The sequence below is a fragment of the Polyodon spathula genome, chromosome 11 (genome assembly GCF_017654505.1).
Source record: "Polyodon spathula isolate WHYD16114869_AA chromosome 11, ASM1765450v1, whole genome shotgun sequence".
NCBI classification, from domain to species: domain Eukaryota; kingdom Metazoa; phylum Chordata; class Actinopteri; order Acipenseriformes; family Polyodontidae; genus Polyodon; species Polyodon spathula.
The window spans coordinates 31,307,710-31,326,177 of record NC_054544.1 but is presented as its reverse complement, the minus strand read 5'-3'; the positions used below and the strand labels follow the sequence as shown (position 1 = coordinate 31,326,177).

General features: G+C 37.5%; 1 protein-coding gene across 3 annotated transcripts; it reads right to left on the bottom strand.

Moving 5' to 3' along the window:
* Window positions 1-289: 289 nt before the first annotated feature.
* On the bottom strand, window positions 290-17,459 carry LOC121323319 (myeloid leukemia factor 1-like). Of its 3 annotated transcripts, XR_005951134.1 has the most exons (9): window positions 16,524-17,459; window positions 13,160-13,313; window positions 6,047-6,091; window positions 5,456-5,542; window positions 4,717-4,845; window positions 3,313-3,472; window positions 2,665-2,806; window positions 657-1,793; window positions 290-531 (listed from the first exon to the last, which is right to left on the bottom strand). XR_005951134.1 is itself a non-coding variant. In XM_041264309.1 (8 exons), the coding sequence occupies exons 1-8, from the start codon at window positions 16,568-16,570 to the stop codon at window positions 1,697-1,699; spliced, it is 861 nt and encodes a 286-aa protein (XP_041120243.1). In that variant the 5' UTR covers window positions 16,571-17,459; the 3' UTR covers window positions 290-1,696. The 3 variants fall into 3 exon arrangements, 2 of the variants coding, with proteins under 2 accessions (XP_041120243.1, XP_041120244.1); XM_041264309.1 differs by having other exon boundaries at window positions 290-1,793; XM_041264310.1 differs by lacking the exon at window positions 6,047-6,091 and having other exon boundaries at window positions 290-1,793; window positions 16,524-17,452.
* Between the last annotated feature and the right edge of the window lie 1,009 nt (window positions 17,460-18,468).

Genomic DNA, 18,468 nt, shown 5'->3' with positions numbered 1-18,468 from the left:
ACTTGGTAATACTACATGGTGTCTTTTACATTTCGGTGTGTCGCTGTACCGAAACTTAACGATGGCGTTTCATGATTATATTTCTACAACACTAAAAAAGAAACAAGTGCAATTGGTTTGAATTCTATACTTTTCCTTTTTGAATTGAAACTGCCTCTAAATTTAAATACTATGAAAACATAAATAATAATGAAAAGAGGGTGTAGTGCAGGAAGTGTGAAGGGCCCATTGTCCTTTAATCCACACCCAAATAAATAAAAAAGATACATAAAGAAACAAAGAAAAGGTGTATTTTTCAGAATGAACAGGTTTATTAAAGATCACAGGTTTATTTGTTCAAATTGGTGCTATTAAACCAGTCCTTTCAGTGGAGTGGGATTCAAGCAGCAGCAGCATCTTCACTTACTATAAATGAACCCACACACTGAAAACAAAACGGAGCATGAAAGAAACTGGACATGAAAATCAGTGAAGAAACATGTTACTTCAGCGGCACAGCTTGACAGAAAAGCACATGATGTAATTTTCCACCTGAAATAAAAAAATAATATGTTTGGTACTTTGTTACCCAGTTATAGGAATTCCGTAAAACAATGACATGTTTAATTAACAGTTCTGTTATGCTATAGGTTGTCCAAACACCTTTTAGTACTTACTGTATCAGGTTACTGTAGTATTTTGGCAATGATAGAGAATTTGTTTACTTGTGTATATGGACAGAAATCTGCAACATCGCCAGGAACACAAGCATTTACATCCTGTTGTTGCATTCAGTTTTGGAACCTGTTGATAATTTACAAAAAACGTGACTTTCAACTCCTTCTGTATCAAACATGTGAATATGTCTACTTCTTCTGTATCAAACATCAGTCTGGTAACAGTTATTGCAGTTCTTCATCAACAGTTATTTGTTCAGTTAAAAAAAAAAAAAGTCACAGAACACAATCTAATTAAGAACAAAGTAAATGAAAACCAGCAAAAAAAAAACAAAAAACAAAAACACTACAGAGATGATATACAGTAGGTTGTTTGTTTTTTTTTTTTATTTTTTTTTTTTTTTTAAAAAGAGGGAAAGTACCGTAATGTACTTTGTGGGTGATATTCAGTAGAAGATAAAAATGTGCAAGTCCAAAAGATATTTCATAAGTCAAAGATTATCTCAAATTCCTCTGCAATTTGGAACGTACAGAATGCAAGTTTCAGCAAGACTGTATGTAAAAATGCATCAATGCAGCTATTGGTATGACTAAAGTAATATCAAGCATGCCCACTCTATAGTGTTCATGTAACTTACTAAAGTGAACACATCTGTAACTGCCCTACACCAGTTAAACAAAACACACTAATACGCAGCAATTATATATTATTGAAAAATCAAAGATTACAATCTTACACGTTCTTATCTGCTATTGAAGTGAGACCTATGAGAATGAATTGAGATATTTTGTATCTAGGAAGACCAATCTTATAAAAATAGCACAGGTACCATGTTGTACACATTTTGTAAAGTGCATTACCTTATGAATTGATTTGAAAATGACAAAATTATCATTCTAGTTATTGATTTGAAGGTAGAAAAATGAACATTCAAACTATAAGATTGATCTATACAATGCACACCAACACTTAAAACCCAAGTACGATTGGTCTTGGATAAACAATGAAGCACTAGAATGTGTTGCCTGATTTTATTATTTTATTGATGGTTGTTTTTCAATCCAGATCCTTTCACACTCAGTTCTTTAAAATGTATTTTTTTCACTTCTTCGGGAGCCTTTGGGAGATGCTTCTCTCTGTAACAAAAAATAACAAATCTGTGTAACGATCTAAACAGCATCAGCTCTAAGGGTTTGTTCAGCCATTATGTTTTTCGCAATGTGTAAAAAATGTTGAAAAAAAATAAATCAGCCTCGGGAAAGGAAGGCCGTGTCCTCCAATAGGTGTTTCTGCCAATCTGTCATTTTCGCACTGCGGATCCACAGCGAAGCCACCAGACCTATAGTGCCGGAGGACAACATAGATCTGAATGGCTCCACTGCAGGCCCACAGGCTCCCTATTAGCCACAGGGGTCGCTGGTGTGCAGTGAATCATGGATTGCCCTGCTGACCTAATCCCTCCCTACCCGGATGGCGCTCGACCAATTGTGCGCCACCCCCTAGGAACTTCCTGTCACAGCCGGCAATGAGAGCCTGGACTCAATCCTGCGATCTCCAGGCTATAGGGAGCATCCTGCACTCCACGTGGAGCGCCTTTACTGGATGCACCACTCGGGAGCCCCCCAAGAACTACCTATTTAACTACTAGCACATCCAGGTTTCAGTTGTACTTAGAGGCTTGTGTGAAGAGTCTATGTGGTTTTGTTTCTTGCTTAAGAACATGAAGTGTTCTCAATGAATGGCCTATTTTTGATTATTACCTGTCCAATTTACAATTAGGAAATCAGTTGCCTATTGCACCTCTAAACTAAATGAAAAAACAAAGCGAATACCCTGCTCCCATAGGAGACTAGTTAACATTTTACTATAAATCTACCAGTATAGACTTGCACGATGTACAGTATTTCTTTATCCAATGTAACATACAGCAAAGTTAATAAAGCATGCATCATGAGTGATTCATTATTACATGTATTGGATTTGCTCTCATGTCAATGTTAGCATTACCTTCTTGCTGCATCATCAGGTTTGGCTATCGCTGCGCGGTGCACAGTTCTATGTTTAGGTGCCTCCAAGTGGGAAAGGGGAACAGATGGCTTGAATTTTGAAACTCCCCTCTGCCACTCTTCCTCAAATGACTGGGCTTCAGCTGTTTCGGAAGAGAGTATACATTACAACTGGGGGTGAAATTGCTTTTTTAAGTTTAAGTGTTCCTCCATGGCAAGAGCTACGGCCATCTGCTTGGTTGTTCATTTGAGTTTGTTTTTGTTTAGTGATCACAGCACACAGTATTCGAGCCCTGAGTGTGTGTGTGTGTGTGTGTGTGCCTGTGCGTCCATGCGCCTGTGTGTGTGTGTGTGTGTGTGTGTGTGCGCGCACCTGTGTGTTATTTTAAAACTGGATGTGAGCCAAATGACACTTAAACTCACAGTGGACCGCACAGCCATCTGTGATTGAGATGTGTCACTTGACAGTGCTACTGAAATTATTTTTTAAATAACGGCATGCTTGTGGCAAATAAGGTAATGCACATGTGTTAACTGTCACAAGATTATTTTTACTATTAAAAAAAAAAAAAAAAAAAAAACCTCTTCTGGTGTACACTTAAACTTTTACAGGGGGGAAAAAAGGTAATGAACAAAATAAAAAGCATACTTTCATCCAAGTTGAGAAATTCTTCATTTCTTTCCCGATCGCCAGTCTTCCTGTTTTGAGACTGTGCGATGACATGCGCACGGTCATGGATGTGATGCCCAATAGCCATCTTTTCTACCCCGCTCTCAGAATCTTTAAGTGACCGTTTAGTCTCTTTGATCTGTAGACAGAAATGACAGCAGATTTAGTTTAGTTTAAACTGGGGGTGCACAACATCCTTCACGGAGCTGGTATTCACTGCTGAAACAAAACGGTCGAATTATCAATGACAATCTCTTTGTAATCCAAGGTCTTAATAAGAGAAACAGTGGCAGATTTCAAATCCATAACAATCCACCTGGTGGCTTTCTTTTCCTTCAAATACATTCAACGTATAATTGCACAGCATTAGGTGTTACCTAAATGCTGTGCAATTATACGTAGGGTTGTTTCGCTGAGAAAAAAAAAAAAAAAACACTGGCATATTTATGTGGGAGAGACACCAATAACTTTCATCTGTGCTCAACTTGTTATCAATGACTTTTTAGTTCAGTAAAATCAAAAGTATCTTAAATACTTGCAATGGGTACAGTCAAACACACTCTTCCTTATGAAAATCCATTTCAAATCCATCATTAGAACAGTAACCATTTAAAACCACAAAGGACATGTTAAATTAGAATCATTTAAACTGACTAATGCAAATTTCTTGGCTATAACTTCTGCTGAGCTGAACAATGCCGGATGATATTTTTGGCTGTGTACTGTCAGTCAATAAGAATAAAAAAAAAAAAACATATTCCTAGCACCTCTGTAAATAGAGTGTTAACGATCTATCACAACAGCATAACTCAATCGCTATACCTGTTACAGTAAAGGGGAAGAGAGATATTTTTTCCCCCACTGACATCTTTTTTGGAACCTTTCAATCTTAAGAGTAAAATAATGGAAAGGGAACAGAACACACCATTTTCCTTAGCAACAGGATAGAACGATATATAAGTAGGTGGTGATGTTCTTAGTGTGAGAGGACAAGTAACTGTTAGAATTTCTAACTGATAGGCTTTTGAATGCTAAGCTACCACTTAACACTTCTACTGGGAGTTACTAGAAACCCTTTGATAATTTGCCAATGGGTTACTGCATAATGCAATATAAATACAAGGAATAAAAGATGAAGTCCACATGAAGTAACCCTAAAAACGACCTGTACTGTAATGTTTTCCATAGACTATACTGATCAGCAGAATAACAAAATAAATCAAATAAAACGGTTTACACCTCATACCATTATCTTTCTACTGCGTCTATTTTTAAATAGCGATTACCTTACTAATTGGGTAACATGGTTCACCTTTGCATTTGCTCCAAGTATAATGGTGTTCCTATTTAAAATCATTTCAATATAATAACTTTGTCACTTACCCCTCCGGGAACTCTGCGAGTTTGACTTGAGGCCTGGAAAACTTTTGCATGTCCGTCCCCAACCTTTGAGTATGTCATCACTGAAGACGAGGAGAATGAGTGTGCGTTGGAGTCCAGAGAAAGGTTATCCTGGCATACACAGAAACAAACATTATTTTTGAAATACACACATTTTGTTTTGTTTGTTTGCTGTTGTAAACCCACAAACCCCAAAAGGTGGTTTGCACATTCTGAAATGCATATTAGCTGCGATGTGCTTTTTAATAATACATATTCAGAATATGCGTTACTGAAAAATGACCATTTCCCTTAAAAAGCCACTGTGCCGGCCATTAATTTAAGGTTTAAAAACATTTTGGATAAAAACCATCACATATCGGTTTTGCTGGTAGGCACTTACCTTTGAACTATAATAATGTATGAGTCTGACTATCTTTCAGAACTGTGAATCCCCCTTTATTACTACTCCTCAATATCTTACAATATTAAATAAACTAATCCTTAAATGCACATGCATAGAGGTTCATTTTAACACTGCATACCAGATTTCAAAGTTCATTAAGGGACACTTCGATAGGTCCAGTCGCTGCACCTGGTTCCATATCCCTAGCTATGCTAAACAGGACTATGCACGAGTAATTATAGCTGCAATACAATGTCAAATTAGAATCTAGAGTTATTACCAGTCTAGACTGCTGTGTTTGCTTGTATCTTTTTTCAGGTTTATTGGGATACTTACAAAGTTTCTGTGCATGTCTCTTATCGTGTTCCTCATGTTTGCCATCATGCTGTCCACCATGCTGAAAGGGCTCCTTCCATCTGGAGCCTATTGAGAAGGGAGTAATCACAGAAGACAATTACTTATGCAATTGTAATCTAATTGTCTTCACATGGGTCAATTCTCAAAGAAAAGGGATGTTTTAGGGACTTCTTATGGAAAGGTGTCAGAGGCTGGTCCCTGAAGATGCTAAAGGGAAGAACGCTGATAAAGGTATTGAAGACCCTGGTGACTTTGACCAGGTCCTTATAAAAGCAGCTAGCTCTCTGTACCCAGTACAGAGTCTCTTTGTAAAAGGAACATGCTATCCTGAATGCATTTCATAAGTCAGTCAAACGCTACATGTATCAGTTGCAATTTCCTTTTAAAATACAAAATAATTGTGCATGCACTTTACATCTGTTGCATATGTGACATGTATATGATTTATTCATTCAATTACTTATTTGCATACAAAAAGGAGCATTATTTGAGTTCTAAACTTGCAGCAGAATAAATCTGTGTAACATGCCTTACGTTAGTGGCAGCAAAGCACACACTGTATTTACTAACCATACTACCAAAACTGTCAAAAGGCATAAGGGACCGACTCATTTCCTAAAGAAAACAAAGCAAAGCAAAATCAAATATATTGTGGAATTGGGCACTGGGAATGGAATTAGGCATTTTGTGAATTGAATGATATAATCTGACGATGAAGAAACAAGTTCAAAGCTATTTTTCTAGCTATACAATCCTTAAGGAAAGTGAACACTTTATGGTCTAAAGGGATGTAGTCACTGCACTACACACCGTTGGTTTCATAAAGACATTCTGTCTGGAGACACACCTCTTTTGCAAATAAGGTAGAATTAGCAAAGAAACATTGGGAGGATCATTATGCACTTACATTAAAAAGTGCACAATTTAAATTACAATCAGAGCAGAGCAGTGAACCTGTTTAGCAATGAGTCAGTAAACAGTTTTTTTTTTTTTTTTTTTTTTTAAATCAAACTGTTTCATATTTTATGCTAGCAATAAGATAAACTGGTACTTGCAAAATAGTTATTTGTAGATTAACTACAGTGTCAGTGGAAGACTGTAAATATGATTCCCACAACACTGCTGGACATTTGTTTTCTGAACTGTTTTAATGCCAGCAATGAGCCAAGTGATGTCTATAAACATTGACAGGTTTGAAGTGTCTCCAGGTGCTTTACTTACTATTACAGCAACAAGAGCAATTGAAAAGCTTGGCTTAAAAAAAATAAATAAGAATAATAATATTTATTAATTTACTTCTATCAACATTATATTTATGTTCAAATGTCATGTGTAATTATCAATACACTGATAAAAAGTAGGAAAAACAGAATTGGCCATTTTTGAAAGATTTAATTTGCTATTCCCCAGAATGGAAAATTAGTAGCCATATATTATATATTATATATATATATATATATTATACACACACACAGTACTGTGCAAAAGTTTTAGGCAGGTGTGAAAATATGCTGTAAAGTAAGAATGCTTTCAAAAATAGACATGTTAATAGATTATATTTATCAATTAACTAAATGCAAAGTGAGTGAACAGAAGAAAAATCTAAATCAAATCCATATTTGGTGTGACCACCCTTTGCCTTCAAAACAGCATCAATTCTTCTAGGTACACTTGCACAAAGTCAGGGATTTTGTAGGCATATAGTCAGGTGTATGATTAAACAATTATACCAAACAGGTGCTAATGATCATCAATTCAATATGTAGGTTGAAACACAATCATTAACTGAAACAGAAACAGCTGTGTAGGAGGAATAAAACTGGGTGAGGAACAGCCATACTCAGCTAACAAGGTGAGGTTGCTGAAGACAGTTTACTGTCAAAAGTCATACACCATGGCAAGAATGAGCACAACAACAAGACACAAGGTAGTTATACTACATCAGCAAGGTCTCTCCCAGGCAGAAATTTCAAGGCAGACAGGGGTTTCCAGATGTGCTGTCCAAGCTCTTTTGAAGAAGCACAAAGAAACGGGCAACGTTGAAGACCGTAGACACAGTGGTCGGCCAAGGAAACTTACTGCAGCAGATGAAAGACACATCATGCTTACTTCCCTTCGCAATCGGAAGATGTCCAGAAATGCCATCAGCTCAGAATTGGCAGAAAACAGTGGGACCCTGGTACACCCATCTACTGTCCGGAGAAGTAGCAGAAGTGGCCTTCGTCGCAGACTTGCAGCCAAAAAGCCATACCTCCGACATGGAAACAAAGCCAAGCGACTCAACTATGCAAGAAAACACAGGAACTGGGGTGCAGAAAAATGGCAGCAGGTGCTCTGGACTGATGAGTCAAAATTTGAAATATTTGGCTGTAGCAGAAGGCAGTTTGTTTGCCAAAGGGCTGGAGAGCGAAACACGAATGAGTGTCTGCAGGCAACAGTGAAGATTGGTGGAGGTTTCTTGCAAGTTTGGGGCTGCACTTCTGCAAATGGAGTTGGGGATTTGGTCAGAATTGTATCCTCCATGCTGAGAAGTACAGGCAGATATTTATCCATCATGCAATACCATCAGGGAGGCATCTGATTGGCCCCAAATTTATTCTGCAGCATGACAACGACCCCAAACATACAGCGAAAGTCCCTAAGAACTATCTTCAGCATAAAGAAGAACAAGGAGTCCTGGAAGTGATGGTATGGCCCCCACAGAGCCCTGATCTCAACATCATCGAGTCTGTCTGGGATTACATGAAGAGAGAGAAGCAACTGTGGAATTGGGCAGCCTCAGAAGAACTGTTATGGACCTATTATAACAGTGTGTAACTGTGACTGAGGGGTTAGCAGAGTAAGTGAAAAAGGTGTTCACAGGCATTATCCTTTAAAGTTTGGTCAACCCAAATTCAAACCCCATTGCATCAGCCTCCTAGCTTACATCTTCTGTTTGATTCTCATACTTTGACCAACATCAAGCAGAACATTGCATTAGTCAAAACATTACTTTCCTCTATTTGCTGTTTTATTTATTTTTTTGCTGTTCTGTCTGCCAAAATCAACCCTGATATTTACACAGAAAAACGTGGAGTAAATTGTTCACAGATTTTCACCCATTTTTTTTTTTTGTGTAATAGACACCATTAAATTCCTGGGGAATTTAAAGAAAAATAAAAACCCCAAAACAAAGGGTCTTATGTACAAAGTTTAAAAAAAACAAAAAAACATTTTGAAGTAAAAAAGAGAAACTGAAATGACACCCTCTCAACACTGATTTGTGTGATGCTGGGGATTACTGAAGGATTTAGCAATGAAATAGATACATATTCTTGGAATTATTTAGGGATCTGATGGGATAAGCCATTTCGAACCACTGAGTCAGTAGTTTCAAAGGTCGTGCAAAAGTAAAACTATCAATGCCCACGGAGGTGTCTATGAACTAATAAATCCCACAAGGCAATTTATATTTCTGCATGGGTCATATTTTTAGATTAGGTTAAAAGTGCACTTTCCATTGGAAGGATGGTATGACATCGAACAGGTTATTTTAAGTGTGTCACAGTATATACGGCTGTGGTGAAAGATCACCAATGCTTATTACTTATTAATAGCTGTTTTGGCTGATGAGCTGCTTATTCAAAGTAGATGCTGTACAGTTCCTTATTAAAGATTTTAATTACCTTCTAGATGGAACAGGCTTATCTCCTCACAATTTTGAACAGATGCAACACTATCTTAGCACATATGTTTTATGTGCAAGTTGATGCCTTTTTGAAGTACTGCAAGGTGGGTTTTCCACGACAGGTGTCCAACCCCCCTCCTCCCCCTTCCCCCCTCCCCCAAAAACTCAACCATAAATAAATACACAGAGTTTTAGGGAAATTTTTCCTATACGTCCGAAGTATCAGGCACTGCTACTAGACTGGACACCATTGTCAGAAACCAGTGAAGAGAAATGAAATGATGAAAACTCCCTACATTTCTCAGTGGAGTCATTAGGGTTTATTGCAGCTGATAATGATCCTCTACTAGGACTTAAAATCCCTATAGAAGTATGTTGTATAATATAATTGGCAGGACTAATGACAGGATTACATGTAGCTATTGGCTTTATCCTATGCTGTCCTTTGTTTGCTGATTTAATGCCGGACTGCGTTACATTTACAGTGTCTGGTATGAGTTATGCAATTGATATAAAGTAAGAAGAAAAAAAAAAAAAAACACCACAAATCTATATAGCATATAAAACAAAATGAGACTGGGGTCAGTTTTTTCCACAGTTAAATGAGTGAGCGATGCATCAGACAGAAGCGCTTGACTACTTGCATTGCTTTATAAGGGAGGCCTGAGTGTACAGAATGGACTCACATGATCTCTGCTCCTTCATCGCTAATCACATGTCTGCAGATTGCGGAGAGAACACACAGGAGACTGTGATTGCAGTGACACCAGTGGCATTCCAGCTCTGCTTTGCTCAGCCTGTAACACTGAGTACGGTCCCTTTGCATATGGTTCTTGATGATGTGGGTTCAGCTGTTTGTGTTTTTACTGGTTATGCAGATGGCCTGGAAGATCCCATACATTGTCTGTGAGGCAGTTTAGAGACCAATCATGAAATTCAATTCTAGGTAATAAACTACTGGAGGGCTAGTTCAGTTTGCCCAGCAGAATCTCCTAGGGCTACAGGCAGTGACTACAGCATACACCATCAACAAACTGGAGAGAACGCCAAAAGAAGTCCCCACATAACATGATTGCTAAATACAAGATTCACATCATGTATCAATGGGCTGGTTCCCAGATGTCATACAGTAGCTCAAACTACAGAAGCATTGTTTTTAGGAACAACAGCAACACCTAATTTATAAAGGCTGCTGACAGGTCACCACAATGGGTGAAGCATGTTCACCCTTTTATTGACTTCATGTCCACGTGGACAAGTGAGGTTGGTATGGTCACATTCACAAACCATTTGGTTGTTTTACTGTACAGAGCAGGTGACAGTTGAAGCTCAACAATCAATCTATTTATGTATCTATCTATCCTGATGTCCTGTATGTTCTGGAGTGCAACTAGTATTTGTGTTGTGAAACAATTTCCAATTTAACAGGTATCATGTATCACAGCATAAGTAACTCTAGAAGTAGCCAGCTGTGACACTGAAGACAAACACTATGTAAAACACTCACCGCCAACATGGCAGCAATTAAAAACTTGGCATTATGAATATACACCAGCCTGGTAACCTGACCCTTGACAAACTTTAGTTTTGTAGAAAAAAATAAAAAACTTTCACCTTGAGGTCATATACTTCATTTTCTCCACATATGCACAATGCTTATTGATTGTAAATTAATTGAAAAATGAACCGATTGATAAAATAGTAAAACTGTCAAGTCTTTTACAGCTCAAGGAAGCGATGTGGTGTATATTCAATTTTGAATGTTTTATTGCTAGAAAATTGAGACTTGTCAGGTTTTATATATTGCTTGTTGACACATGGCTCTCATCTTGCTTCTGCGAAAAAAAAAAAAAAAAAAAAAGGTCATCGTTCTATGTACAAGCTGGCATTTGATAAAAGCAATTACTGGGGATAAATATAACCCTTACAGAGGAGTCGGTTTAACACTTGATAGTTAAAAGAGAATGCAAAAAACTATGTTTAGCAGTTCTGTGCTTTTCAAAGCACAGCCAGCTGGTCATCATAAGACCCTCTGCTGTAGGGTGTCCTCCGGCTAACTCAACAATGAGCCCCTTTACCAAGGGTTACAAAGAGTTTTACTTCATTTTCAGATATAAAGTCTTGCTTTTCTGCTCAGTGCAAACAATACCTGATTTATTCCTGAAGACAAACACTGTAAATGCTCACAGCACACTGGCCAGCCATTAAAAACTGTGTTCAAACCTGGTAACCTGACCAGTAATTACATAAAAAAAAAAAAAAAGTGTCAACTGTCTTTCAGTAAGGTAACATTGACAAAAGCAGAAGCATTGGTGGAATATTTATGCGAGGCTAATTTTAGGCTACTCGTGAAGTCTTAACAAAACAAAACAAAATCTGAAAGCAAGGTGCAGCATTATCACGATCAGTGGTAATATTCTAAATCACTTTTCATATTAAATATACTTAAAACTACCCAATTAATATCCAGTATTAAAAAAAACAAACAAAATAAAAAAAAAAACACCTTTATATACTAAGTTAACTCTTTTGTAACGTGCGATACTGCAAAACCTGTCAATGTTGAAATGTTAGGGTATACTGCAGAACAATGCAGCCCTCCACTGCTATAAATAAACCCAGTTAAAGATAACTTTGTCATCTTGCAAGACTAGCGGTTGGAGGTTCTGCAGTAACCTTCTGTGACCCCTGGATGACAGCCCTTTGTGTTCATTAAGTCTCATATCATTGTGCTATTGAGTTACAGAGCATGTCAATTATTCACTGTGTTTTTTTTTTTCCCCTGCGCTACCCAGGATCACATAACACTATTTTTATGAAGAAAGAAAGTGCCAATTTTAATTTTTTTTTTTTTTAACTTAACTTACAACAGGTTCAATGTAAAACAAATATTGATTTTCCAACTACAGTAATTGGGGAACTAGATCGTGCAAGTCTACCAGTTCAGCTAAAAAGAAGATGACAGTTTTGTTTAATTTTAAATGACAAGGCGTGATAAGCCTTGGCTTCTTGTAAGTGGAATACAGAAAAACTTGTCAAAAGAAATGTGGCGTCATGATACAATCTAGTCAAAAGAAATGTGGCATCATGATACAATCTAGTCAAAAGAAATGTGGCATGTCATGATACAATCTGCCTTTTCTTAAAACAAATCTGCTTGTGTACAGAATGGGTTTTAATCCTAGTTTTGATTGACAGGCCGGGATACGAGAAACTCAGCTTTGAGATGCACCTCTGTGTTGCTGGATTCTCATGCAGTAACTTTACCTCTTGGCTGCCTTGGCTGGAACAGGGAATATAGATCACAGGTAATTTTTGCCTTTCAGTAAGTTGGCTGTATGATGATCACAAATTTAAATCACATCCCAATAGGAAGCTAGTAGCGGCAACTACACTTACAAGTTTGCTGAAGGCGAATAACAAAGAATTCTGCTTTTTTATTACAATTTTTCTGACTAATATTATTAGTATTCAGTGGCTACCTCTAATCAAGTTGAGAGTGTATGTTTTGCACTCTTTGAATGACAGATCCAAATTGTTTGTATGAGAAATACTTACAGCTTGATTAGAGGTAGCCACCAAACAATTACAAACATATAAAAAGTCTCTGGCATCTTCAGCCTCTCCTGTCCAAGGAAGGACCCATGTTATCATGCAGGTTGTAACATTGTACTCTGACTCTATACAACATCAGTCCCTCAGCTTATGGTGTCAGTTTGTGAAGGGGGAGAATGTGAAAAAAAAAAGCCATAGGCTTAATATATGGTTCTGCTCAAACAGGAATTGCAAAAAGGTCTACAAAAGTGTAGCAGGTTTAACAATAGTTTCAATCTTAGCTGTATTTTAAGTAACTGCTGTCACTTATTTTACCCTGCGCCTTGATCAATCTCTCATGATAACTGATTATCAAGTTATTGAGGGAAAAAAAGGCATGTCATTAAAGATAAATATTCCATAATTTCCGATTATTATTTCCATGTTCGGAAAATGAAAATCCTGGTTGTAGCTGCCCATACCCTGCGATCCTCTCTCAGTGCCACGTTGGAATCGGAGGACCCACGCTGATCTCTCGCTCTTTCTCTTCCATCAGCGATACTCAGAAAAGGATCTCTTCCAAAGGGGTCGGAGAAGCTCCTCATCATCATCTGATGGTGTGCCCGGAAAGAGTCTCTAAAAAAGAAATTAATAAATAAATACACTGACATATTCTTCGTATTGCACAGTCTGGCACAACATGAGTAGGGTGGAGTACACGGAACTGCAAACGCAAGTCAAAAAGGAAGTTAGAAAGGCCAAGAGAGAAATAAAAATGAACACTGACACCAAAATGGAAAATTACCTATATGGTAACAGGGTCCTGGGAGACAGTCAACATGGTTTTAGGAAAGGGAAATCGTGTCTAACTAACTTGCTTGATTTTTTTGAGGATGCAACATCGATAATGGATAATTGCAGAGCACATGACATGGTTTATTTAGATTTCCAGAAAGCTTTTGACAAAGTCCCACGCAAAAGATTAATTCTCAAACTGAACGCAGCAGGGATTCAAGGAAACACATGTACATGGATTAGGGAGTGGTTAACATGTAGAAAACAGAAAGTACTGATTAGAGGAAAAACCTCAGAATGGAGTGTGGTAACCAGTGGTGTACCACAGGGATCAGTATTAGGTCCTCTTCTATTCCTAATCTACATTAATGATTTAGATTCTGGTATAGTAAGCAAACTTGTTAAATTTGCAGATGACACAAAAATAGGAGGAGTGGCAAACACTGTTGCAGCAGCAAAGGTCATTCAAAATGACCTAGACAAGATTCAGAACTGGGCAGACACATGGCAAATGACATCTAATAGAGAAAAGTGTAAGGTACTGCACGCAGGAAATAAAAATGTACATTACAAATACCATATGGGAGATACTGAAATTGGAGAAGGAATCCATGAAAAAGACCTAGGAGTTTTTGTTGACTCAGAAATGGCTTCATCTAGACAATGCGTGGAAGCTATAAAAAAGGCTAACAAGATGCTCGGATACATTGTGAAAAGTGTTGAATTTAAATCAAGGGAAGTAATGTTAAAACTGTACAATGCACTAGTAAGACCTCATCTTGAATACTGTATTCAGTTCTGGTCACCTCGCTATAAAAAAGATACTGCTGCTCTAGAAAGAGCGCAAAGAAGAGCGACCAGAATTATTCCGGGCTTAAAAGGCATGTCATATGCAGACAGGCTAAAAGAATTGAATCTTTTCAGTCTTAAACAAAGAAGACTACGCAGCAACCTGATTCAAGCATTCAAAATTCTAAAAGGTACTGACAATGTCGACCCAAGGGACTTTTTCAGCCTGAATAAAGAAACAAGGACCAGGGGTCACAAATGGAGATTAGACAAAAGGGCATTCAAAACAGAAAATAGGAGGCACTTTTTTACACAGAGAATCGTGAGGGTCTGGAATCAACTCCTCAGTAATGTTGAAGCTGACACCCTGGGATCCTTCAAGAAGCGGCTTGATGAGATTCTGGGATCAATAAGCTACTAACAACCAAACGAGCACGATGGGCCGAATGGCCTCCTCTCGTTTGTAAACTTTCTTATGTTCTTACACCAACATGATTATTTAAATAGCCTAGTAGATCTGACATCTATAGAACTAAATTAATGACAAACAAATGTACTCAACATTGTCCATGCTCAAATATATATATATATATATATATATATATATAGCAATGTTGACATGTATTTATTTGTTATAGAGAATGGTAGTTTTAACAAATACATTCTAATTCAAGGTTAGAAAGTTGCCTATAAAAGTCCTGCTGTATGGTGAATAACAATAGTTAAATATAGTTTATGAAAGTGTACTATGTCTCTAGGCAACTGTTTTTCAACAGGGTAACTATATGCAGTTTGCTTATTGTTTCTGTTTTGGTCAGCATGGTCATACTTGTTGGTTTGACAGTTCCAACTGTGATTTTCAGATTTCGGAAGCAATACTGTTACTTTTTATCTCAATATATATATATATATATATAAATCAAAAGAAACATGTAAGGTAAATTTTGCTCAAATTGAGTTTACGGTATGCCATCACAGGGATTCGGTGACTATCATCTATATATAATTATTATCTCTCTCTCTCTCTCTCTCTCTCTCTCTCTCTCTCTCTCTCTATATATATATATATAGAGAGAGAGAGAGAGAGAGAGAGAGAGAGAGAGAGAGAGAGAGAGAGAGAGAGAGAGAAAAAGTAACAGTATTGCTTCCGAAATCTGAAAATCACAGTTGGAACTGTCTTCATGTCTGGTTTTTAAGTAGCCTACAGTGGAAATAAGGCTCCTACTGCATAGCAGTTCACCTGTTCTAGGTTTTACTATGAGCTTCATTAACTATAGTGTGAAGGTAACAAGCTCAGGTGTCTTGCTAAACTCATAGTAAAACCAGGAACGGACCAATCCGTTACATCTTTCATTACAGTAAATGATGTCCTGACATATATAAAATAAAAAAGGTCGCTATTTTAAAGCAAAGGTTGGCAAACAATCATAGTACATAGGCACACCAACAACTACATGGTAATGCAGTGGTGTGTCATAAATCGAGAAGTACCGAAACGCTATGGGGACGGGGACGACAAAAAAAAATTGCTCCCTAGTCCTGGACTAAATTTCATACGTTGAAAAGTAGTAGTTAGCTATAATGTGTACAGTTAAAGGAAATGTTACACGCTCACTTTCACACTTAAAGTATGTTTAAAATGTCTAGGTGATATGGTTGCGAATATCGAATTTCAACCCGACTTTACCACTTTGTTTAGAACCAGGTTCGTGGTTCTTAAGGCTCATTGCTAAGCAAATGACGCATTAACTGCCTTGCCTATTCAAATTGGGCGGGGCATTATTGGATTTCATTTTAATTACTCTGACAATGATTCTAAAACGATTTACAATGATACTGGGACGTTGTTAATACAAGATAATCTAAACGTTTTGACTTTTGTGTCTCAAATTCTCCAATGACTGTCCTGGAAATGGCTAGATTTTACAAAAATTGTCACAAGTCAGTCCTGAAAATCGCTAGATTTAGCGTTAAATTCGCTAAATTGGCAACATTGCACCTCACACCCACTGCCAAATTAGGACAAGAACTCTGCAAGCAAGCGAAGAAGGCGGCAAAAAAAAAAAAAAAAAAAAAAAAAGAAACGTCTGCTTTTCTAGTAATAGTCTATGGTTGTGTGCTGCAGCAGAAATATACGGACAGCTAAACTAAAGCAAGGAAAACGTAGTTTGGAACTACATTTGAAAGCGTTTCTTGCCATGTGTTATCAGTACAAGAATGAATCTAAGGGAATTTCAGAGATAAATGCATACATTTACTTACGCAAAGAACGGATCTTCATCAAATTCCCTATGAAAACTGTTAAACATTTCCGAGTTTTATAGGCGAAAGACAAAGGTAATAAAACTCAAAACCACAGCCTCAGGCTAACACAGAGGTAAACTCCTATGCTCTCCTTTTGTGTGACCAGAATGTTCCTGCGTCCTCGTCGCTGGGCTGGCACTGCAGCCTGGCAACATTTGAGGAACACTGCTGCCCTCTGGACAAGAGCACGTGACTCGTTTCTAACTCTCCCATAAGTCAGTCTTTCAGAGAAACCTGCTAGAGCAGCGGTGTTTTGAGTTTACAGCTGGTGCCATGGCAACGCGCTTCTTATACTTCGAAAGTTCTGGAGCACTAGAACGACTGTGTTTCTCCACATATTTGGTGATCCCAGTGGCCCAGCTAACAATAGCGTTATACAATATATAAGGGTGGTTAAATGTGATTGACACAATGGTGTTTGTATTTTGGAGCTTTGCTAATAGACACCTGAAGGTTAAAATGTGGAAAGTGCATTTACACACGTGCTTTCAGGGGCTGGTCCTGTGTATCCCATACCCAGGCATTTCATTGATTGTTATGAATCCAGACATCACGTTGTGAAACATTGGAAAACTAATGTTACTTTACAGAATCCAGCAATTTAGCAGAAGTTCAGTATCAAAGACATTGTACAGAGGCTACTAATTTAACTTTTAGCTATTTAAAATATAACTAATTTACTCAGGGCTTTGTTGTGTCAAATGTTTGTTCAATACATTAATACACAAGGCACATTTAAGAAGTGTTCTACAATGTTCCTGCTAATCTTTTTTTTTTTTTTTTGCTGGGGATTAACCTATTTATGAGCTTACCTGAACAAAGATGTAAGCCCTGCCCCAACAGCTGTTAGTCATTACTAGGCTCTGAAGTCAAATCTCATTTATATGAGCGTATTTAAAAATAGCACATGCTCATAAATGTGCTATAATATTAATATACTAAAACACCTAACAAAAAAAAAAAAAAAAAACACTTGTCAACACTGATTGTTGAAGATTTATATAAAATCTACCAGTAAGATTGTGCATAACTCATTTTACATGCTGTGCTCTGTATTCTATAAACCCTGCTGTACAAAAGCCCCCTGCAGGCTCTATTTATATGTACATGGCTATAAAAAGATGCACTTTCTAGGATGTTTGGAGCATGCTGAAGTGTAGACAGATAAGAAAGCGAGGATGGGTTTAAGGAGAATATAAATTAGAAGCAGGCAATTATAGTAGAGCTGTATCAAATGTCTTTATATAAGAGATGAGACAGTAACACGTTTCAGACATGCTCTATATAAAAATGAATTCAGAAAAACATTTAGCAGGCAAGCAAGAGCATGTTTTTTTTTTCCCCTGTTGCAAATTAAATTGTTAATAAATCTTAATCTTCATACACTAGCCAAAAAATGAGTAGTGGTTTAAAAACTGTAAAGAAGCACAGCTAATCCCAGTATCTAGCCTAGTATTCTGTATGCCATCATCAGTAAGAAATACAGCCTCCATTCTGGCTTTTCGTTGGTGTTTCAGTTGTACTAGTGTGGGTGAGCAGCACTTTACTTCAAACTCTACTTTCTGCATCTGGATCAGACATCTGACCCCGCGGCTCCAGCCAGCAAATGCAATCCTACCTTCCAATGACAGGATAAATGGGTTTCTCCACACTTGTAGATGTTTTTCCCCCTACCAAGACAGTATTTTTGGAAAGCAGACTTGTTTTTCAAAGCCTTAAGTGACCCCCAAAGTATACAGGGTCTGGTGACATTTTGTGAGCTGCATTCACCCTGGATGACCCCTATAATAATGATACAGCTGCTTCAGCCAGATATGAACGTTTATAGCAGGATAATCATTTACCAGTTGTGAATACACAAACATCCTTCAATTGAAGAATGCATTGATAATATAGTACTACA